Raw genomic sequence first — 24591 nt, forward strand, 5'->3', positions numbered from 1 at the left:
CCCTTGTGCTGCTAGGCAGAAGTGCTGACCACTTGGCCACTGTGCTGCTCTATTACATACATAGTAACATTACTGCATTTGAAGGAAACCCGTTTCAAAGCTATGAACTGACAGACACATTTCCCATTCCACATAGAAATCACTTTATATTATATGCTGTACACGTGGCCGCAGCCTTCCTGTCCAGTCATATGACAATAGCCAATCACCGCCCGCCCTTCTACAGGCTGACCAATCCCACCACTCGTCACCCTGCTGTCACGTGACACGTGTAGTATTTCCCCATTCACACCTGACGTCACCCATCCCAGGCTGCATTCCCTTACTCAGCGTCCACCGTCCAATCAGAAGGGAGAAAGGCAGTCGCTTGCGTGCAGCAGCCAATCACAGCTGAGCGGTGTAAGGGACATGCCCGGGCAAGCTCCGGAGAGAAGCCGGTGTAGAGGAACACGTGTTATCAGCGCGGAGAATTACGGGCAGCGGCAGGGCGGCGGGTGAGAGGTGAGAGCAGTCTACGGGAAGATGTACAATGTCGGAAGAGGATTGTGATAGTAGTGGGTTGAGTCGGGTGGTATGAATAGTACTGCTGTCAGCACTTCATGACGTTGTGTGACGTCATCGCCGTGCCTTGTACAGCTCCACAACAATCCATTAAAGCTGTAATGAGGGGGATATAAAAATGACTTCTGGGGTCTCTAAAAGAGGAAAGTTTTTATTTTTTTGGTATTAAAATCAGTTATTACCTGGCTCCTGCAGGCTCCTCCTCCTTCCCGTGTGACCACACCCTTTCTAGGTGCATCTCGTCGCTCTGACATCATCCTGTAGAATGGAGGACCTGCGTGTAAGACCGACGCTCCTGCCGGGTGTCCCACGCATGCGCTGCCTTTGTGCTGTGCTTGTGTTGACCTCTGTTAGAACGCATGAAAACGCATCAGTTGCGTCCGACAACGCGGCACATTTAAGACCCCCGTTCACGTCTCAAAATTTTTGGGATCGTGGGCAGAATCTACCTCTTAAATCGCAGCAGAACACGTGACACGCTAGTGTATGTCCTTCTGTGACGGCACCCCGAGTGTAAAAGCCATTGTCTCGCAAATCGAGTTTTAAAAATGTGCTGCGCTTGTCACTCCAAAAATAAAAAGCGCAAGATCTTCTTCCTTTTGGGCTCCAAACACACATGAAGGGTCTGGGCTGCCATATGTGCGATTCTTAAAGCGGAGGTCCACACAAAAATGGAACCTCCGCTTTTCAGAATACCCCTCCCCCCCCCCCCCCCGGTGTCACATTTGGCAACTTTCAGGGGGGGGGGGGGGTGCAGATATCTGTCTAATGCCCCTTACACAGGATCCGAATATCATATGACCGGTTTCGGTTAATAATTGCAAGTAGAAATTGAATAGCTAAAAAAAGCCACAAAAATTCTCCTACGATGGAAGAAAAAAAAAAATCGGAAGTGATGGAATTTCTGTGCATGTCAGTTCGAATAATAGATGAACGGTCGTGATCGGCTGTCGAAAGCAGTGTGCACGCGATCTGAAAATCGTATGATCCTTCCTCGGACGACCGTTTTCGTACGATATTCGGATCGTGTGTACGGGCCATAAAACCGATATTTGCACCCACTTCTGGGCATAGATACCTGAGCCACCCGCGGGAGTCTGTGCCTTTTCCTGCCCCCCCTCCCCCTCCGCACTGTCTGCTGGGACACACCCAGAGACAACAGGGACCATTCGGATTACGCAGTGTGACTTGCGCATGCGCAGTAGGGAACCAGGCTGTGAAGCCACGAGGCTTCATTTCCTGATTCCCTAAGGCCCCTTTCACACTGGGGCGGTGCGGGCGTCGGCGGTAAAGCGCTGCTATTTTTAGCGGTGCTTTACTGTCGTTTTAGCGGCGGTCTGCGGGCGCTAGCGGGGTGGTTTTAACCCCCGCTAGCGGCCGAAAAAGGGTTAAAACCGCCCAGTGGCACTTTGCCGGCGGTATTGCCGCGCTGTCCCATTGATTTCAATGGGTAGGAGCGGTGAATACACCGCTCCAAAGATGCGGCTAGCAGGACTTTTTTCACTGTCCTGTCAGCGCACCGCTCCAGTGTGAAAGCCCTCCGGCTGTCACACTGGAGTGAAAGGGGCCGGTTTTTTTCAGGCACTATTTTTAGCGCTGTAACACCTGAAAACCGCCCCAGTGTGAAAGGGGCCTTACCGAAGATGGTGGCGGCAGCAGCCGAGGGACGGATCGGCTTCGGGTGCTGACATCGCGGGCACTCCCTGTGCCCTTTTTTTAAGTTTTTCTCAATTTAGGCTGATACGTATTCTTCTACATATTTTTGGTATTAAAAAAAAATAAAAATAAATCGCAATAAGCGTTTAGTAATTGGTTTGTGCAAAAGTTATAACGTCTACAAAATAGGGCATCGTTTTATGGCATTTTTATTAATGTTTTATTATATATTTTTTTTTTTTTTACTAGTAATAACGGCGATCAGTTAAAAAAAATAAAATAAAAAAAAAATAAAAAAAATCATCATCATGACGGTCATTATGGCAGACACTTGGCGCCATTTTGGGACCATTCATATAGCGATCAGTGCGATTAAAAATGCATTGACTACTGTGTAAATGTGAAGGGGCTAACCAGGGGGGGGGTGCTGCAGGGGTTAAGTGTGTCCTAGGGAGTGATTCTAACACTGGGGGGGAGGGACATGACACTGATCACCGCTCCCAATTAGAGAGAGCTGTGATCAATGTCACTAGGCAGAACGGGGAGATTGTTGCTTGTTTACATTCGCATTTCCCCGTTCTTCCTCACCGCGAGACAGTCGCGGGTATCCCTGCGGACATAGAGTCCACGGGACCCGTGGAGGGCAGGCCCCTGCTTTGCAAGGCTCGCGAGATCATGTAAAATGAGGTAAAACTGTGATGGCTGGTTCGCAAGCATTATTAATCAAAAACAATGAATGCCCAACAAATCGATTATGATGATCGTTCGTTGCAGCCCTAATGGCCACAAAGCTAATCATGGTTGTGGCATGTGCACAGCCCCATCCCCTGCCGCTAAAGGGCGGTAGTGGTTGGGGTCAGTAAAAGCATGGCTCAACCACTGGGTTTTAACACAACCCAAGCGCTAGTGTGAACGAGCCCTTAAATGCACTGAAGTCTTGGTAGTTGAATAAAGAAATGACCCATGCGCCATCTCCGGTATGTCTGTGGGTAAGTGACAGTTGCTCTTTATAGTAGTTTTGGGTTGTAACGTGTGAATCTCTGTTGTGGTTCCTCTCCAGCAATCCTTAGAGATGGAAGACAGAGCAGCCCGCAGTTTGTTTTATGGCTTCCGGGGGTCCAGCCACTACTTGAACTCGGCTCATAAAGACGTCCTAATGGAGGAGCCCAAAGTTCTATGTGCCAAAGGCCGCAGGAAAAGCCGGAAACACCAACGCTTCCTGAAGTACAAAGAGTTTCTGCAGCAGCGCGGGCGGCTGGGCACTGCGAGATGTGAGCCCATACCCGGGAAAGGAGAAGATGGGTGCTGTGATCGGGACAGCCATGGTGGGCTACATGTGGATGAACCGAATCCAGACCTCCCCGAGGAGCAGTCTGCTGAACTCGAGAAGATAAAGTGCATGCTGTGCTCTCTGCCAGCCTCTGATTATTCTACAGCATGTGACTGTGACAGCGGCTTGTCCGTGTCCAGCAGTTCTCCCTCTAGCAGACCCTCATCCCCCTGCCCCTGGCTAAAGCCTGGGAAGTGTGTTGCCATTGATTGTGAGATGGTGGGCACAGGGCCTGGTGGTAGGACCAGCGAGCTGGCACGGTGCAGTATTGTTAACTACAGAGGGGACGTTGTCTACGACAAATACATTAATCCACAGCTGCCAATCAGAGACTACAGAACACGCTGGAGTGGAATCACCAAACACCACATGAAGAATGCCATTCCATTTAAAACTGCACAGAAAGAGGTACATTTTATAATACTTGGGGATGTATTTATATAGAATTCATTCTGCAAAAGTGCTTGTATATTCATGGCATGTGAATAGGGGAAAATTGTAATGTTACTAGGCTATTTTCACTCCAGGTCAAATGTTCTTTCCAATAGAATAGTAAATATATCTGAAAAATGCTGTATTATGGCCACTAGATGGAGCTGATGATCAAAGGAAATACTTACTATGGTCACCAGCTCCATCTAGTGACGATAATGCACCATTTTCCTGAACCACCTTATTTTTTTATGAAATAAAGGAGAAAGAAGTACAACCTAAGCTTGGTGATGGCAGAGCAGAGAGATGGTGCTTGACAGTCACCAACTCTCTGCTCAGGGAGCCCTAAGAACTGAGCAGTTGGCAGTATTTGATTGCTCATGTCTCGTTGTTTGAGACAGCGACTGGACAGATGCAGCATCCAGCTGGGGGGGGGGGGGGGAGGAGGAGTTCATACTTCTCGCTATCTTTTTATTTTTGTATGTAATCCCAACATTTCATATTCCTGATATGTGTCTGCTGTGCCATGTACTTGTATGAAAAAAGTCGCCTGTTCTCTCTGTATTGCTTCCTTTGTGTGAAATCCCTGGTGTTCCTGCCAGTCCCCTTGCTTTCTTATTAAAGAGGAAGTAAACCCTGATGGGTTTTACCTCTCCCCTCCCCCCTTCTTTTATTTTTTGTTTTCCCTGCAAAATAAAAGCCTAGTGTACTAGCCCATTATGTGCCACTTGCCTGCAAACAAAGCCCACAATGTGCCCGCTGGTGGAAGCATCCATCTTCGCCGTGGGCTCACTCTGTGACTGGCCGGAGTCGCGTGACATCACTCCCATGTGTGGGAGCTGCCGGTCACGGCATGGGCCCTTTAGAAACGGCCCAATCGTGCCCTTTCTTTAGTGCGAATGTGCCGATGACGCCGGGCCAAGTGTACATGGCAAATATCGCCTAAACCATGCAGGTTTAGGAGGCATTTACAGTACCTTGAGGTAGAGCTGGGCGATTTTTTTTTCTCAAAACAAACAAACAAAACAATTCGAATCGAGGGTTGGTTTACATGTTTACATTGCCTATGTAGACATGGCAGATCGCCAGTCTGTGAGAGGGGAATGTACCGATTCTGTGTTTCTGCTAAGCAGGAACACAGATCTTTACATTTCTCCCAGTCAAAGCACCTCCCCCACAGTTAGCACTCCCAAGGAATACAGTTAACCCTTTGATCACCCCTTATGTTAAAGCGGAGGTCCACCCTAAAGTGGACCTTCCGCTCATCGGAACCCTCCCCCCCTCCGGTGCCACAATCGGCACCTTTCAGGGGGGAGGTGGGTGCAGTTACCTGGATAATCCAGGTAACTGCACCCACTTCCGGGATAGCTCTCTGCGGAAAGGGGCGTAACTTACGCCCCTTTCCGCAAGTGCCCGCCCCTTCCCGCAAGTGCCCCGCTGCCTGCTGGGAAACACACAGATCCCAGAGGCAGCGGGGACCGTCCTCATTGCGCTGCGCGGCTCGCGCATGCGCAGTAGGGAACCGGGAAATGAAGCCGAAAGGCTCCATTTCCTGATTCCCATACCCAAGATGGCGGCGGCAGCAGCACTCGAGTGTCGATCTAGAGATCGGCTTGGGGTGCCGACATCGCGGGCGCGCTGGACAGGTAAGTATCACTATTTTAAAAGTCAGCAGCTGCAGTATTTGTAGCTGCTGGCTTAAAAAAAAAAAAAAAAAAAAACGGAGTCCCGGTGGACTCCCGCTTTAATCCCCTTTTCTGCCAGTGTCATTAGTACAGTGACAGTGCATATTTTTTAGCACAGATCACTGTATTGGTGTCACTGGTCCCCAAAAAGTGTCAGCTTTCCGAATTGTCTGCGGCAGTCCTGTTATAAGTTGCTGATTGCAGCCGTTACTAGTAAAAAAGATAAAAATAACACATAGTTTGTAGTAGAGCTGCAAATAACGATTAATTTGTCCGTCGATTAATCTATCGATTATTTTTTCGATTAGACAACGACTATCCGATAATTTTTTTTTTTTTTTTTTTTTTATGAATCTAGTGGGTTTTTTTTTTGATTAGCTAATTAATCCTTTGGATAACCTTGAGAGTATCGGGCTGGCAGAGTATCGGGCTGGGTATGGAGGGATGGGCTGCTTCCATCCGACCTCTCCCCTCCACTGCACAGATCGGTACACAGAGGGGAGAGAGAAACCAGCGCCATGTCATGACGCCGGTTTGTTTACAAGTGATCGCTCCGTTGGAGTGATCACATTGTAAACGCCTGGGAGTAGAAAGATGGCCACCGCTTCGGAGGAGGCGGCGGCACGGTGGAGAGCGGGAGATACGGAGCACTGTGACACATCGGCGCCCTGTACGCACGTCGACGTATTTTTGTAGTCGACGTAATCGATTACATCGACTCGTTGTGGCAGCTCTAGTTTGTAGACGCAATAACTTTTGTGCAAACCAATCTTTGCTTATTGTGGTTTTATTTTTTAACCAAAAATATTAGGGGTGCACCGAATGGGTTTTTTGGTGCTGAAACCGATACCGAAAATGAAAAATACACTAGGCCGAAAAATGATACCGAAACATGTTTAAAACAATATATATTTTTATACAGGAGATTGTCAGAGACTGGGGGGCATGGTACAGGAGATCAATGCAGCCTCACCAGTGCCCGTCAGATGCAGCCAGCCAGAGTGTCCCCCATTGCAGCCAGCCTGTGGAGAGAGGGGAGCCATCTCCGCTGACTGTTTGATCACAGCGCCAGGAACCTCACAGCTTTATTTTCAATAGCTGTGTGTTCCCGGCCACACGCCATCGCATACAGCCCCTCCCCCTTGTCCGGGCACTTTGATAGACAGATCATCCATCCAATCCTGGTGCATCCCTAAAAAAATTATGTAGCGGAATTTATATTGGCTTAAATTGATTAAGACACTTTTTTTTTTTTTTATAGTGCAAAACAAAATGAATGCAGAGGTGATCAAATACCACCAAAAGAGCTCTATTTGTGGGGGGGGGGGGGCACACATTTTATTTGGGTACAGCGTCGCACGACTGCGCAATTGTCAGTTAAAGTAACGCAGTGCAGTATTGCAAAAAATGTCCTGGTCATGAAGGAGGGTCAATCTTTGTGAGCTGAAGTGGTTAATACCGCTATAAGATATTGTTATGATATCTCATAATGCATCCTGTTCTTTGAATCATTTTGCAGATCTTGAACATCCTCAAGGATAAGAGAGTCATTGGACACGCACTGATCAATGATTTTAAAGCTCTGAGATATCACCATCCCAAGGAGCAAACCAGAGACACCAGTAAAATCCCTCTGCTCAGCCACATGGCAGGACTATCCAATACACCCTCTTTAAAAAGTCTAGCATGGTGTCTCCTGCAGAAACAGATACAGGTAAGATGAGATATTCAACGGGTTATTGTTGGTTTGTTTGTATATATTATTGATTTGTGTTTTGCTTTTCAATCATGGAGCTTTGTCTGGATGTCTATGGGGGAGATTTACTAAAACAAGAATACAAAATTTGGTACAGCTCTGCATAGAAACAGATTCCAGGGTTGTGTTTTTAATTTTTTTTAATTAAAAGGTTAACCACTTCGCATCCAGGCCAATTCTGACACTTCGCTCCTACATGTAAAAATCATCACTTTTTTTAAAAATTTTTTCCCTCTAAAATTTACATAGAACCCCCAAACATTATATATGTTTTTTTAGCAGACATCTTAGAGAATGCAATGGCGGTCATTGCAACTTTTTATCTTGCATGGTACTTGTGCAGTAATTTTGCATAATGTGCAAGATGATGTTACACCGAGTAAATGGATACCTAACATGACGCGCTACAAAATTGCACACGCTCGTAGAATGGCACCAAACTTCAGTACTTAAAAATCCCAATAGGAGACGCTTTTAAATTTTTTACTGGATAGGCGTTTTGAGTTACAGAGGAGGTCTAGGGCTAGAATTATTGCTCTCGCTCTACCATTCGCTGCAACACCTCACATGTGTGCTTTGAACACTGTTTTTTCATATGTGGGTGAGACTTGCGTATGCGTTCGCTTCTGCATGTAAGCTCACAGGGACCAGGGGCGCTTTTAAAATTTTTTTTTTTTTTTTTTTTTTTTTATTCATTTTACATAATTTTATTTTTACACTTTAAAAGAAAAAAAAATGATCACTTTTATTCCTATTACAAGGAATGTAAACATCCCTTGTAATTGAAATATGACAGGACCTCTTTACAGTGAGAGGTGGGGTCAATAAGACCCCACATCTCACCTCCTAGGCCTGAAATAAAAATAAATCACGGCTTCCCAGCCGAGGCAGCGCTGGTTTTTGAGTCGGTAGAAGCACTGGAGGGGGCATCCCCTTTTGCCGCCTGTGAGAAGGATCAAGCGGTGGAGCAGAGCCGCTATGATCATTCTTATGGTGCAGAGAATCGCCAGCTGAAAATGCTGATATCTGAATGATGTCTGTAGCCTCAGGCAAGGCCTGGATGTCATATGACAGCCCACGGATGTCAAGTGGTTAATTGAACAAGCTGAAGTTAGAAGCTGGCTACCATGCACAGCTGCTCCAGTTTTTGGGAATCGGTCCTTTGTATGCAAACTTTTTTTTTTTTTTTGCAGGATTTTTTGAGAAAAGTTCAAAAGTGTTCTAATAAATTTCCTTTTAATTAGTTTATTCCCTATGATTGTCAGCTCCATCTAGTGGCCATGGTATTGTATTTTCCTGAAATATCTCAATCAAGGCGTTTTTTGCCTGCATTATGGCCACTACATGGAGCTGGCGATCATAGGGAATAAGCATATTACACATGTTACAGGGGTTGTTTATGACAGCCACGCGAATGCTCAGACATTTGCATACCAACACTTAAAAAAAAAAAAAAAAAAATATATATATTATAATATAATCCCACTTAGTGTAAGAATAACAGAGAGAAGCCATTTGTGGTTCCCCAAAAATGTATAGTACTGAAAACTGTGCTAAGTTTCTTTGGTTCACTGTGCATTTTGCACCCTCCCTTCAGGTTAAGATTGAGCAGATCCTTGTGGGTTTTGCCTCTTATCTCCGAGGGGAACAGTTTTATGCTATAAAAAAACAAAAAAAACAGTAAAGTTAGCCCAATGTTTTTGCATAATGTGAAAGATGAAGTTACGCCAAGTACATAGATACCCAACAGGTCATACTTCAAAATAGCACGTGCTCGTGGAATGGCGCCAAAGTTCGGTACTTAAAAATCCCCATAGGCGATGCATTTTTTTTTTTTTTCTGGTTACATGTTTTGAGTTGCAGAGGTCTAGGGACAGAATTATTGCTCTCACTCCAACATTTGCGTCGATACCTCACATGTATGGGTTGAACAGTTTTCATATGTGGGCGGGACTTGCGTTTGTGTTCACTTCTGCATGCGAGCACATGGGCGCTTTAAATGTTTTTTTTTTGTATTGTTAATTATACTTTAAGTTTGACACTTTTTTTTTTTTTTTAATACATTTTTGATCACTTTTATTCCTTTTACAAGGAATGTAAACATCCCTTGTAATAGGAATATGACATGATGGGTCCTCTTTACAGTGAGATATGGGGTCAATAAGACCCTACATCTCGCCACTAGGCTGGGAAGCCTGAAATAAAAAAATAAATAAAAGCGATTACAGCTTCCCAGCTGGGGCGGCGCCTTTTTTTTTTTTTTTTTTTTTTTTTTTTTTTTTTAACGCAGAGGCCAGGCGTGATGTCATAACATCTTGCCTGGCCTCTGATCATAGAGACTCCGGTGACCATCTGGTCTGGCAGATATCTCTATGATCAACATCCGGGGCCGGCAGATCCTCTGTCTGACTCGCCAATCGTAGCGGGGAGTAACAGCCATTATTCAGATATCCCCACTCAAAGTCCTTTACATCATACGACGGTGGGCGGGCGGCAACCGCTGAAAGGGTCACCTATGGAGATTTTTAAAGAGGAAGTAAACCCTGATGAGTTTACTTCCTCTTTGATTCCCTGCAAAGGTAAAGCATAATGGACTACTATGCATCGCATAGTAGTCCATTATGTGTCACTTACCTGACACAGGAGCCAGCGATGTCACCGCTGTCCCCTGTAGTTCCGAGTGTCCATCTTCTCGGTGGGTCTCGCTGCTCCGGCGCTGTGATTCGCCGGAGCAGCGATGACGTGGCATGGGAGCCAACACTCGCGGCATATCGCCGCGATCTGTGGCTTGCCCAGTGCGCCAGCGCGCCGCTGTCTACGACGCATGCGCCATAGACATCGGTGGCTGTCTTCAGGTAAATATCTCCTAAACCGTATAGGTTTAGGAGATATTTCTTGGACCTACAGGTAAGCCTTAATCTAGGCTTACCTGTAGGTCAAAGTGGTTTGTAAGGGTTTACAACCATGTTAAGTACCACAATTTGTCGTTATTCCATGAGCGTGTGCCATTTTAAAGTGTGACGTGTGTCAATTTACTCGGTGTAACATCTTTCATATTTAAAAAAAAAAAAAAAAAAGAGGATGTATATATATATATATATTTGCATTTCAAAACCGCTGCACAAATATCATGCAACATTAAAAAATGATGTATCATTTTAATTATAGTAGTATATTGTATGTCTCTAGCATAACTTACCGATTTTTAAACTTTTAAACAAAGTGCCAGAAAACACTTGTTCTTCAAGTGGTTATAGTACACATCCTTGGCAGCCATAGGGATGAAATTGGTCTTTTTTATTTTTTTATTTATTTTTTAATACTATTTTTCTTTGTGTAATGCAGGTGAGTAATAAGGGCCACTCCTCAGTGGAAGACGCTCAGACATGCATGGAGCTGTATAAATTGGTGGAGGACCAGTATGAACAAGACCTTCTTACTGGCATTCATGAAGCCACTGTGAGCATTCCAGAGGAGGAGCGTGCTCAGAACAACAACCACTACATGGATGATCAGTACTGGCCATCAGATTTGGATGAAGACTGCAAGTGATTGCCAAATACCAGACTGTCATCACTTTATATCCATGTTAATTTTATTGCTGCTATTTAAATAACTTATTGTGTACTGTTGGTGTTATCACTTGAACTTCCTGTAAGCGAATGCTGCAATAGAAAGATTCTGTAGCAGTGGGCATTGTAAGGGCATATCTAGCCTAACGCGTTTTCTATTGGGGGGGGGAGGAATGTGTCACTGGGGGTTATTTACGAAAGGCAAATCCACTGCAAGTGCACTTGGAAGTGCAGTCGCTGTAAATCTAAGGGGTAGATCTGAAGTGAGTGGAATCTCTGCTGATTTTATCATCCAATCATGTGCAAGCTAAAATACTGTGTGTTTTATTCTCCTTGCATGTCCTCCTTGGAACTACAGGGACTGCACTTCCAAGTGCTCTTGCAGTGCAAAGTGGATTTTCCTTTAGTAAATAACCCCCAGTGTGTTTTGCATTGTGTTTTTTGATGCACTTTTTACATTGCACAGCAATGCACATTGACATGTATTCTGATGTCTCCATTGATTCCAATGGAAAGCATAAAGGCGTGACGCCTTATTCTCTACCTCGTTGGCCATTAAGTTTTTTGTTTTTTTTGTTTTCACTTGTTCAAAGTGGATGACACTCAGATGCCTACAAAAAAAAAAAAAAAGTTGCTTTAACTTCAGGAAATTCCATCTATAATAGCAGTTTGATCTCCAGTTGGGTTAACAAAATATCTAAGCAGTCTGTATTGAAAGTTTTTCTTCTTTTATGACGGTAATGGACTGTTTGATGTAAAAACTGTATACGTTGTCACCAGTCACATCCAAATGTTTACTGCAGAATAAACACCTAAATCTGACAAATTGCTTTGTGGCTTTAGACTCTTTTTATTCATTTATTTTTTATTTCACCCCAAAAAGCCTCGTCATTTGCAGTTGTAAAATTATTACTCTACATAAAGATATATATTGTGTTTTAAATGATAGAAACCTTAGAGGTTCACAAAGATGCAACATAATATCAAATGGCACCACATCCTGAAAATGCATAGACAAAGAAGAAATGAGAGCTGAGGTTTTTTTTTTTTTGCTAAAGTTTGTATTTGATAAAATTGTTTTATTTTTTAAGACTGAGTTCACACTTGTACAATACCCGACCTGGCATGTGATTCACACCGCATTGCTGTGCACATTTCATGCAATGTCTGTGCAATGCAAATTCAGTTTAAGGTTGAAATTGCATTGCATTTGAGATGTCTGCACTGGAATCTGATCACATTGGTGTTCAGACCCAATGCGATCCACTTGCACTGTGAATTAACCTCCCTGGTATTCCCGAGTCGGGCTCGAGGTGAGATTTCATTACCATAAGCGGTATTCCCGAGCCAGACTCGGGATCGCATTGCTGGATCCATGTAGAGGTTACTTTGTCCCCTGGATCCAGCGATGTCTCCCTGCTGTGATCAGCGAGCCACGCACCGTGTCTCGCTTGATCTGTGACGGTGTCTAGCTCCATTCCCTGCGAGCGTTGCGACGCATGGGGGGGGGGGGAGTTCGGTGCCAAATTCAAAAAGTAAAAAACGGTATAAGGTAATCTTACAGATTACAGTACTGTATCAAATAATTCCACATCCCCTTTGTCTCTAGTGGTTTGTCCAGTGCCCTGCATGCAGTTTTATATTATAAATACTGTTCTTTATACCAGGAAACTGGAGATTGTCCATAGCAACCAAAAAAAATGTCCGTTTACATCAAAAGTGGTTATAAACCAGCTAGAAAACAACGATAATAAATTGGAATCACTTGCAGAATTGAGCGATAGTGATTTGTGGGGAAATTCGTCATCAAACACTAAAAGTAATCAGTAACAACTCTGCATATTTCAGTGTTTTTGATTTGATTACATTATTGAATAATCTTTAATAAAAAAAAAAAAAAAAAATATATATATATTTATTTATGATTTCATCTTTCAAATTTTATCATACCCGGGATGTCTACTAATTAGGATTTTTTTTTTTTTTTTACGCTCCTCTAAATGCCTGTTGCTAGGGGGTCCCTTGTAGTCTGCCTCCTTCAGTGCCTGGGCTGGTCACATCACTTCCCCTTGGCACAGGAAGGGCTCAGCTCTGCCCCCTCCCTCCTGTCAGGCATCTGGGACACGTGACAGGTCCCAGATGACTGGACGGCCAATCACAGCGCCACTTACGCATGTGCAGTGGGTGCCTGGCTCTGAAGCCACATATGGGGGCCCACAGTTGCAATGCCAGTGCCACCGAGCAGGGGGGTGGGAGGGGGGGGGACGACCAGAGGTTCATTCCCGCCCGCATCGCTCGACCCTGGAACAGGTAAGTGTCAGATTTATTAAAAGTCAGCAGCTGCAGTATTTGTAGCTGCTGACTTTTTTACTTTTATTTGTGGAAACTCCTAACTTTATATTGACACCTGCAGTGGTTTGCAGATGTCGGTGTGAACTGTCTGCGAGTCAGATGCAATGAACCCGTGCTGTTTCCCGTATAACACCAGTATGAACTGAGACTAAAACCACATTATAAAAACCTATCTTGGTGTGTAAAAAGATGAGCATCCCCTAGACCAGTGATATCCAAACTGCGGACCAGGGGCTGGATGTGGCAATATATACACACACACACACACACACACACACACACACACACACACACACACACACACACACACACACACACACACACACACACACACACACACACACACACACACACACACTATCCCACAAAAGTGAGTACACCCCTCACATTTTTGTAAATATTTTATTATATCTTTTCCTGTGACAAAACTGAAGAAATGACACTTTGCTACAAAATAAAGTAGTGAGTGTACAGCTTGTATAACAGTGCAAATTTGCTGTCCTTTCAAAATAACTCAACACACAGTCATTAACCACTTCATTACTGGGCTATAGACATCTACAGATGGGATCTCCCATCCTGGGTGGGCATCATATGACATCCCGGGGGCCTGCAGCACAGCGATCGGGGATGAGGTGTGTCCCTTGGACAGATCTATGCCAAAAAAAAATGTCCAATCATAGCCGGTCACATGTATTGCCCACGTGCACAGATTGCAGTAAAGTGCCAATGAATTTGGCTCTTTACCACATGACCGGCTGTGTCCAATCACAGCATGTCAACAAACCGTAGTAACGAGATGTTACCCAGTTCTCCTCCTCACACACTGATCGTAGGTCGTTAGGAAATTAGAGGTTTAATTTATGCTCCTAGAACACCTGATGGTGCTCTCTGCATCTTGGACCTCTGTTTGGCTAGGCTGTGTAAAAGTCACAGATGTGGTATCGCCATACTTGGGAGGAGTAGCAGAATGTATTTTGGGGTGTAATTTGAAGTATGCATATGCTGTGTGTGATAAATTACTTGTTATGACAATTTTGTGAAAAACTAAAAAAAAAAAAAAATTATTTTTCCAAGAATTATGGGAAAAAATTACAACTTCAAAAAACTCACCATGCCTCTTGCTAAATACCGTTGTCTGTCTACTTTTCAAAAAGAGGTCATTTAGGGGGTATTTGTACTTTACTGACATTTCAGGGCCTCAAGAAATGAGATAGGCCATCAGTGCATCAGGTGTGATCAATTTTCAATGATTTCCACCACAGCTTGTAGACTCTCTAAGGCTGCTTTCACACTGGGGCGGTATTCAGGCGTTACAGCGCTAAAAATAGCGCCTGTGTAACGCCTGAAAAAAAACCGGCCCCTTTAACTCCAGTGTGAAAGCCGGAGGGCTTTCACACTGGAGCGATGTGCTGGCAGGACGGTGAAAAAAGTCCTGCTAGCTGCATCTTTGCAGCGGTGAAGGAGCGGTGTATTCACCGCTCCTAAACCGCTCCTACCCATTGAAATCAATGGGACACCGCGGCAATACCGCCGGCAAAGCGCCGCTGCAGCGGCGCTTTGCGGGCGGGTTTAACCCCTTTTCGGCCGCTAGCAGGGGTTAAAACCACCCCGCTAGCGCCCGCAGACCGCCGCTAAAACGACGGTAAAGCGCCGCTAAAAATAGCGGCACTTTACCGCCGACGCCGCTCCCGCTGCAGTGTGAAAGCAGCCTAACTTTCACAGAGTAATAATAATAATCATCAATAATATCCACTAATTTGGGTTATTTTTGCCAAAGAGCTAGAGCAGTATAAATGTTGGCCCAAATTTATGAACAAAAATTACTTAATTTGCAAAATGTTAGAAACTAAACGCTTTTTTTCAAGATTTTCGCTTTTTTTCTCCACTTATCTTGCAAAAAATAAAAAAACCCAGTGGCGATTAAATACTACCAAAAGAAAGCTCTATTTTTATGAAAAAATAAAAATTTTGTTTGGGTACAGGGTTTAGTTTGGGGGAATGTCAGAGACCTTGCTCTCCTCCACCTTCCTTTTGAGGATATCCCACAGATGCTCAATAGGGTTTAGGTCTGGAGAAATGCTTGGCCAGTCCATCATCTTTACCCTCAGCTTCTTTATTAAGGCAGTGATCATCTTGGAGGTGTGTTTGGGGTCATTATGTTGGAATACTGTTCTGCGGCCCAGTCTCCAAAGGGAGTGGATCATGCTCTGCTTCAGTATGTCACAGTGCGTTGGCATTCATGGTTCCCTCAATGAACTGTAGCTCCCCAGTGTCGGCAGCACTCATGCAGCCCCAGACCCTGACACTCCCATCACCATGCTTGACTGTAGGCAAGACACTTTGTCTTTCTACTCCGCAGCTGGTTGCCACCACACACGCTTGACACCATCTGAACCAAATAAGTTTATCTTGGTCTCATCAGACCACAGGAAATGGTTTCGGTAATCCATGTCCTTAGTCTGCTTGTCTTCAGCAAACTGTGGGCTTACTTGTTTATCATCTTTAGAAGAGGCTTCCTTCTGGGACAACAGCCATGCAGACCAATTTGATGCAGTGTACAGCTTATGGTCTCCCCACCCCTTCAACCTCTGCAGAAATGCTGGCAGCACTCGTATGTCTATTTCCCAAAGACAACTTCTGGATATGACGCTGAGCACGTGCACTCAACTTTGGTCGACCATGGTGAAGCCTGTTCTGGTGGAACCTGTCCTGTTAAACCACTGTATGGTCTTGGCCACCGTGCTGGGTCTTGGCAATCTTCTTATAGCCTAGGCCCTCTTTATGTAGAGCAACAATTTTTTTTTTTTTTTTTTTTTTTTCAGATCCTCAGAGTTCTTTGCCATGAGGTGCCATGTTGAACTTCCAGTGACCAGTATGAGAGAGTGAGAGCGATAACACCAAGTTTAACACAACTGATCCCCAGTCACACCTGAGACCTTGTAACACTAATCAGTCACATGACACCGGGGAGAGAAAATGGCTAATTGGGTCCAATTTGGACATTTTTACTTAGGGGTTTACTCATTTTTGTTGCCAGCAATTTAGACATGAATGACTGTGTTGAGTTATTTTGAGGGGACAGCAAATTTACACTTATACAAGCTGGGCATATAGCCCCCCCAACCCAAAGCACACACCCACCCATGTTGAGGCCATGCAGTCTGGTATGGTTGGGGCGGGGGTGTCTGGCTCACTTATCCCCTCCCTTTCCTGACCTGCATGCTCAGATAAGGGTCTGGTATGGATTTGGGGGGGGGGGGGGGGGTCCTCTCACACCAAAGTGACCAAAAAAGTCACACAAAAAAAAAAAAAAAGTGTGGGGGTCCCCTCTGAATCCATACTAGACCTATCTGCCTGGTAATGGACCTGGGGGGGGGGGGACCCCACGCTGTTTTATTTTTTGCCTTCACGATTCTTTTTTAGCCAGCAATTTTTTTTATTACATTCAGCTATAAGTTTTAGAGAATTGACAGACCTGGAAAGAGTTCCATAGGAGAGAAGACATCATGCAGTCCCAGTGCATTTTTTAATCCACCCAACAAATTGGCCCAAAAGAAAATAAATAAATAAAAAAGCATAAAAGATGCAAAACGCATAAAAACCATGTGTGCAAAATGCACTGCAAAAAACTGCAGAAACAGGTCAAAAACAAACTGCGTAGGTGTGATACGAGCGTTAAGGTGGAGTCAATTTGTCTGTGACCCAGGCGAGTGCAAGTTAGAACATGTCAGAACATGCTTGAGTGCAAATGGCTGTGTGACTCAGCACCATAGTCCTATGCCGTGAGCATTCCGGGAATTTAAAGTGTTTGTAAAGCCACGTTTTTTATTTCTGTTCCCTCTGTTAGATAACATTAAGCTCCCCAGTGTATATGATTTATAAAAAAATACGCTGCCTAATACCCTATTTCCGAGCACCGCTCTGCACTCGTGACTGCCTGCTGGTCTCGTCTCCCAATCTGATAGCTGCAGGGGGAGGGGTTGAGTATTCTCCACTTGTCAGCTGGGAAGTGGAGAGGAGGAGACCAGCAAGCAGTCACGCGAGGTGATAAGGTATTGGGCGGCACATTTTTCTAAATCACATACACTGGGGAGCATCATGTTATCTAACCGAGGGAACTATAGAAAGCAAACACAGTAATTTTTACAGCAGGAGGGGAGGATCAGGGAGCTGACAGGCAGGGAGGGGAGGATCGGGGAGATAACCCGAGGAGTGGACAGAGGAGATGCACGAGAGCTGCGGATGATGGAGGCACATAAACTGACCACGGTGGCAGGGCTCAGCAGCTATGGTATTCCATGGTCAGTTTCCAGAGTAGAGGGCAGAGCCAGCAATATCAGGCAGGTATTTCAGGTGATACATGGTACCAAATTACACAGCATAAGCACTGTTCTGTGTAACATGCTTTAAATGAGTTGTAAAGGTTAGCTTTTTATTTTCTAAATACGTTCCTTTAAGCTAGTGCATTGTTGGTTCACTTAACTTTTCCTTCAATTTCCCTTCTAAATGTTTTTTTTCTTTGTCTGAATTTCTCACTTCCTGTTCCTCCTCGGTAAGCTGTTCTGGCTGACTAAACACCCCTCGGATGATGGTGTGAAGTTTACTAAGGAGAAACAGGAAGTGAGAAATTCAAAGAAAAAAAAAAACATTTAGAAGTGAAATCGAAGGAAAAGGTAAGTGAACCAACAATGCACTAGCTTAAAGGAACCTATTTAGAAAATAAAAAAAAGAAACCTTTACAACCCCTTTAAAAAAGGACCTAATTTTTTTTTTCAGGGTAACAAACACTTTAATTGTTACACCTCGTACATTGGAGTAGATGCACTTACAGCCATTCACTTCTTTGGCTTGGCTTTGTGAACCACCTGCGGCTCCCCTGGCACAGGAAAAAATGCCAGGATTTTACGCTACAGAGGTTTTTACGCCTCAAACTGTTCATGTGCGTGAGGCCTAATAAATACTTCTCATGACTAATCCTGAATATAATCCACAAGCCTTTAAGGGAAGCCTTTATGAAAAAATACAGAGAGTAAAAACCTGTTGAGTGGGACTCCTAAGGAAAAAAATAAAAAATTAAAAATGTCAGTCGATAGACGAAGGCGTGAAGATGAAAAGGTAACATGAAAGCGTTATTACATGAGACAGGAGCGCGGACTAAATCTGCATCCAATTTGTTGTTTTCTACCTCCAGATTCTATTTATCTGGGATGATATGAAGCCGAAGCCTCCACGTTTCTGGCATCCCAACCGCCCAACTTTGCCAAGGACTGTGAAACAAAGGTCTCTCTACAAGCTGTTTATTTTGCTCAATATTTTCTGCTTACAGCCATCCCTGTTAACTGCAGGGAACGCTACGCCTTATAGTAAAACACACTGGGATTCCAATAGAAAAAGAGGCTGTGATTACTGCAAGCACACACACTTAAAATCCACAATGAAGCATTGTGAGGAATAATGTACCATTATTAGTGGATTCTGCAGAAACATTTTTTGTTATCTGCCAGCCAGGTCAGGTTTGTATTATGCTGACAGTTCTTTGTGATCTGAAAGCATGTGGTCACATTTCACAACCCGTTTATGGCTAAAGCCCAGTGAGCATTTCTTTCAGATTTTTCCTGATTAACGCTGGTTTATTTTTTACTATATTTGAATCCAGTTTAATTACTGGAAGAGTGATACAGACATCTTACAAGATTGATGGCAATCTGTCAGTTATATTGTTTTATGCTAAAGCAAGTGTCCACTTTGTTAAAAAAATTAAATAAAAAAAATATAATTGGAGATTATATATATATATATATATATATATATATATATATATATATATATATAGAGAGAGATATAGATATATAGAGATATATCTATATGTATATATTACACACAGTGCCTTGCGAAAGTATTCGGCCCCCTTGAACTTATCAACCTTTTGCCACATTTCAGGCTTCAAACATAAAGATATAAAATGTTTATTTTTTGTGAAGAATCACCAACAAGTGGGACACAATTGTGAAGTGGAACGAAATCTATTGGATAATTTAAACTTTTTTAGCAAATAAAGTGGTGCGTGCAAAATTATTCGGCCCCTTTACTTTCAGTGCAGCAAACTCACTCCAGAAGTTCAGCGAGGATCTCTGAATGATCCAATGTTGTCCTAAATGACTGATGGTGATAAATAGAATCCACCTGTGTGTAATCAAGTCTCTGTATAAAGGTACCTGCTCTGTGATAGTCTCAGGGTTCTGTTGAAAGCGGAGAGAGCATCATGAAGACCAATGAACACACCAGGCAGGTCCGTAATACTGTTGTGGAGAAGTTTAAAGCTGGATTTGGATACAAAAAGATTTCCCAAGCTTTAAACATCCCAAGGAGCACTGTGCAAGCGATCATTTTGAAATGGAAGGAGTATCAGACCACTGCAAATCTACCAAGACCTGGCCGTCCCTCTAAACTTTCAGCTCAGACAAGGAGAAGACTGATCAGAGATGCAGCCAAGAGGCCCATGATCACTCTGGATGAACTGCAGAGAACTACAGCTGAGGTGGGAGAGTCTGTCCATAGGACAACAATCAGTCGTACACTGCACAAATCTGGCCTTTATGGAAGAGTGGCAAGAAGAAAGCCATTTCTCAAAGATATCCATAAAAAGTCTCATCTAAATTTTGCCACAAGCCACCTGGGAGACACACCAAACATGTGGAAGAAGGTGCTCTGGTCAGATGAAACCAAAATCGAACTTTTTGCCCACAATGCAAAACGATATGTTTGGCGTAAAAGCAACACAGCTCATCACCCTCAACACACCATCCCCACTGTCAAACATTGTGGTGGCAGCATCATGGTTTGGGCCTGCTTTTCTTCAGCAGGGACAAGGAAGATGGTTAAAATTGAGGGGAAGATGGATGCAGCCAAATACAGGACCATTCTGGATGAAAACCTGTTGGAGTCTGCAAAAGACCTGAAACTGGGGCGGAGATTTATCTTCCAACAAGACAATGATCCCAAACATACAGCAAAATCTACAAAGGAATGGTTCACAAATAAACGTATCCAGGTGTTAGAATGGCCAAGTCAAAGTCCAGACCTGAATCCAATCGAGAATCTGTGGAAAGAGCTGAAAACTGCTGTTCACAAATGCTCTCCATGCAACCTCACTGAGCTCGAGCTGTTTTGCAAGGAAGAATGGGCAAGAATTTCAGTCTCTCGATGTGCAAAACTGATAGAGACATACCCCAAGCGACTTGCAGCTGTAATCGCAGCAAAAGGTGGCTCTACAAAGTATTAACGCAAGGGGGCCGAATAATTTTGTACGCCCAACTTTTCATTTTTTTATTAGTTAAAAAAGTTTCAAAAATTCAATAGATTTCGTTCCACTTCACAATTGTGTCCCACTTGTTGGTGATTCTTCACAAAAAATGTAAATGTTATACCTTTATGGTTGAAGCCTGAAATGTGACAAAAAGGTTGAAAAGTTCAAGGGGGCCGATTACTTTCGTAAGGCATATATATATATATATATATATATATATATATATAAATAAAAAAATCGCTGGCTCCTGATGAGCAGGCGCTATTGTTTTTGGAAAGTTAAGTTGCCTGAAGCCACAGTTGGGCTTCGGGAGTTTTTCTCTAAATTTCTGGTTTCAGTATCAGTCCAGCTGGCTTGCACTGGGTTCTCCTTGACTGTAGGTGTCGCTGTCACTGCCGGCAAGAGTAGAAACGCAGTCTATCTGGGTGCATTGAATGCCACTTATCTCTTGGAGTCAGCCCAGTGGGAGTATTTTCCTGCTGTGCATTCTGGGGGGTGGTATTTAAGGTACCGACGCCACGTTGGCGGGGGATTATCTTCTGTTTGTTTGCTTCTGGTGGTCCTCCTGACCTAGCCCCATGACCCTCCTGGCCTGGGGCGCGGAACTATGCATCCTGAGTCTTGGGGCTAGCTGGCCCGAAGCGGCACAACTGCAAGGACAGGCACGAGTGAATTTCAGGGCCTACTGATCCAAGGATGAAAATTAGATAATGGGCTATGGCGCTAAAACCCAATGCATGTGCAACACTGTGCATAAAAATATATGTAAATTTAATTTATATAACGGTGCTATCAAAATTATTTTAATATATCAAGTGTGTGCATATATGTGCTAGTACTACGGTGGCCCATACATATACTATGCTTATACTGATAATAACAAATTCATAAAAATTCATAAAAAACATCCCAAAAAAAAATCAAAAAATTTGCAAATTAATTAATCTCAGTAAACATGCAAATATCGTGCAGAATGTTTAGTCCCAAAAACTGTAATGTTTCAGGTGGTCGTAGTAGAATAAAGTGACTAGTGCAAAAAAGGTGCCAATCATCAATGTAGAGAGAACACTCTTCCCCGGTGCGCCACTCAGTATTGTGGTAATATGATTGCTCTCACCAGATCAAATACCCCTGTGGGGTTGGACAGGCTTTCACAGTATAAGCCACTGTGCTGCTAACTGAATGCTGCTGCTGGTGCGCTGGGGGAATGTTCACTCTTCACTTCATATGTACTCTGTTTGTTATGTGCATGGAGGAAAGAGAAATATATCCATGGTGCAAATACGTTTTAAAACTGCTTTTTATTTCGTTATAAAAAGAGAGTTACTCACATTTGCTCATAAAACAATTCGCATGTATGAACAAACAGGAAAACAAACTCCGCCGGCCGCTGCTGGCTATGGGAAAGGTGCACGTACGTGGCCATGCCCTACGCGTTTGTCAAAGTGATATCCTACGCGTTACATGAAGTCACTGGAAGTGATGTAACGCGTAGGATACGGAGACCGGAAGTGACGCTTGCACCAGAGCGGTCGATCTGAACTGTTTTGCTGCTAATGCTGCCTATTTACCCCATTTTGTTTGTGAGTAATTTTAACCTTTTAATAAAGTAGTGATTTTTAAAAACATACTACACTATGGTTGCTCTTATACTTATTCTCTGAGCTATATTGGAACATCTTGCTGGAGTATACTGTGACGGAGATCTGAGAGTGACCCCCTGAGGCCCCCCCTTCCACCCCCTTTCCTGGGACTCCTGGTATATCCAAGAGGAGGCTGCATATACGCTATATTTTATCTAGCGGGAAGGTAATTACCCAGTGTGCACACTTATGCGTGGAATCACTTATGTGGAGGAAGAACCTCTGAGATATTTCCCAGCACAGAATCACTTTAGATGTTTATGTGACATCATCACGGGACTGTGTTCACGTCATTAACAGCTGGATATAGTCCAATTTTTTGCACTCAGCACTTTCTGAGTATGGAGTTTTGTTCTATAGTTCGATTATTATATGTTTTTTATTAATATTTTGTGTTACACTAAGCACTTTGTTTGCATTTTTTGCACTTTATTTTTGCTTGCTTGCATTTTTTGCACTGTAGTTTTGCATTTTTTGCACTTTATTATTGTCACTAGTTTGCGCTTACGTAGCCAGTAACTGTTTATATTTCAGTCACTTTGGTTTTGCTATGATGCACTCAGCACTTTGTCATAGAAGTCTGATTTATAGTTAGACCACTGTATGTGGTTTTGCACTTAGCACTATTTTTACATCATAGAGATATAAGTTGCACTTGGGATTGTGACAGTTATTATTGTGTACACACTGTTGCAGGCACTATTGATAGAAGAATTTCTACATTAGGATAAGAGTTCTCCCTTACTACTTTACCATACTAGTTTGAATATATACCATCTGACATATCTCCATCTGAATAATTAGCTCTATAGCATTTTCGTGTAAGGGCCCATTTTTTGGAAGCGCAGCACCACCATTTTTTCTTTTAGTCTATTTTAGTTTAACAGTTTCCACATACTCATGCATTTCTATTGACATTTTCATTTTAATTTGTAATGTTAATCTTATTCTTATTTTGTAAAGATTCCATTTTGATCCTATTGGCTTAGGGTTTTATATATGTGATGGTTTTATTTTTATTTTTACTATATTGTGTATATTTATATAAACATTTCGGGATAGTACCAGTTTAGAGATATTATATGTGTAGTAATTATCTGGTCAGTAGCAAGCTCATCCAGCCATGATAAGTAGGCTATAGTACTCCACGTATGCATACACAATCACCAAATGCAGGGGATATGTCATATATATAACAAAACAGCGACACACCTCCAATACGTAGTATACACATTAGAGGAGGAGTAATTTGATCGTAGGATAGGGAATTCCCGTATCCAAAATGGCGCGGTCCGATCCGCGCAAGCGCAGTGGAGCACTGCACCCTATTTAAACATGAAGGTGCACCAATATGGCCGCTCCAGAAGACGTCACTCTGACGAAACGCGTAGGGCATGGCCACGTACGTGCACCTTTCCCATAGCCAGCAGCGGCCGGCGGAGTTTGTTTTCCTGTTTGTTCATACATGCAAATTGTTTTATGAGCAAATGTGAGTAACTCTCTTTTTATAACGAAATAAAAAGCGGTTTTAAAACGTATTTGCACCATGGATATATTTCTCTTTCCTCCATGCACATAACAAACAGAGTACATATGAAGTGAAGAGTGAACATTCCCCCAGCGCACCAGCAGCAGCATTCAGTTAGCAGCACAGTGGCTTATACTGTGAAAGCCTGTCCAACCCCACAGGGGTATTTGATCTGGTGAGAGCAATCATATTACCACAATACTGAGTGGCGCACCGGGGAAGAGTGTTTTCTCTCTACATTGATGATTGGCACCTTTTTTTGCACTAGTCACTTTATTCTACTACCACCACCTGAAACATTACAGCATGCGACTTTCCAGCAATTTCAGAATGCGATTTTGAAAAGTTCTTACGTATAAAGACGTTCTTTGGGACTAAACATTCTGCATGATATTTGCATGTTTACTGAGATTAATTAATTTGCACATTTTTTGATTTTTTGGGATGTTTTTTATGAATTTTTATGAATGTTATTATCAGTATAAGCATAGTATATGTATGGGCCACCATAGTACTAGTACATATATGCACACACTTGATATATTAAAAGAATTTTGATAGCACCCTTATATAAATTAAATTTACATATATTTTTATGCACAGTGTTGCACATGCATTGGGTTTTAGCGCCACAGCCCATTATCTAATTTTTATCTCTTACCTCCCCCCCCCCCCCATTTAAGGGGGTGGAGAATCTAGGCATAGGCAGCTTTAACCCTGTATTAATATCCCCATTCACAGTTTTTCTTTCATTTCTTTCATTTACT

General features: G+C 43.3%; 1 protein-coding gene across 1 annotated transcript; it reads left to right on the forward strand.

Annotated features, from left to right (window-relative positions):
• Positions 1 to 335: 335 nt before the first annotated feature.
• LOC143963489 (apoptosis-enhancing nuclease-like) lies at positions 336 to 11818 on the forward strand. The gene is made up of 4 exons (XM_077473123.1): positions 336 to 501; positions 3278 to 3955; positions 7184 to 7378; positions 10766 to 11818. The coding sequence occupies exons 2-4, from the start codon at positions 3290 to 3292 to the stop codon at positions 10970 to 10972; spliced, it is 1068 nt and encodes a 355-aa protein (XP_077329249.1). The 5' UTR covers positions 336 to 501; positions 3278 to 3289; the 3' UTR covers positions 10973 to 11818.
• Positions 11819 to 24591: the final 12773 nt, after the last annotated feature.

This window comes from Lithobates pipiens, unplaced genomic scaffold (genome assembly GCF_037356315.1).
Source record: "Lithobates pipiens isolate NorthernLeopardFrog02 unplaced genomic scaffold, aLitPip1_a1.2 Scaffold_8, whole genome shotgun sequence".
NCBI classification, from domain to species: domain Eukaryota; kingdom Metazoa; phylum Chordata; class Amphibia; order Anura; family Ranidae; genus Lithobates; species Lithobates pipiens.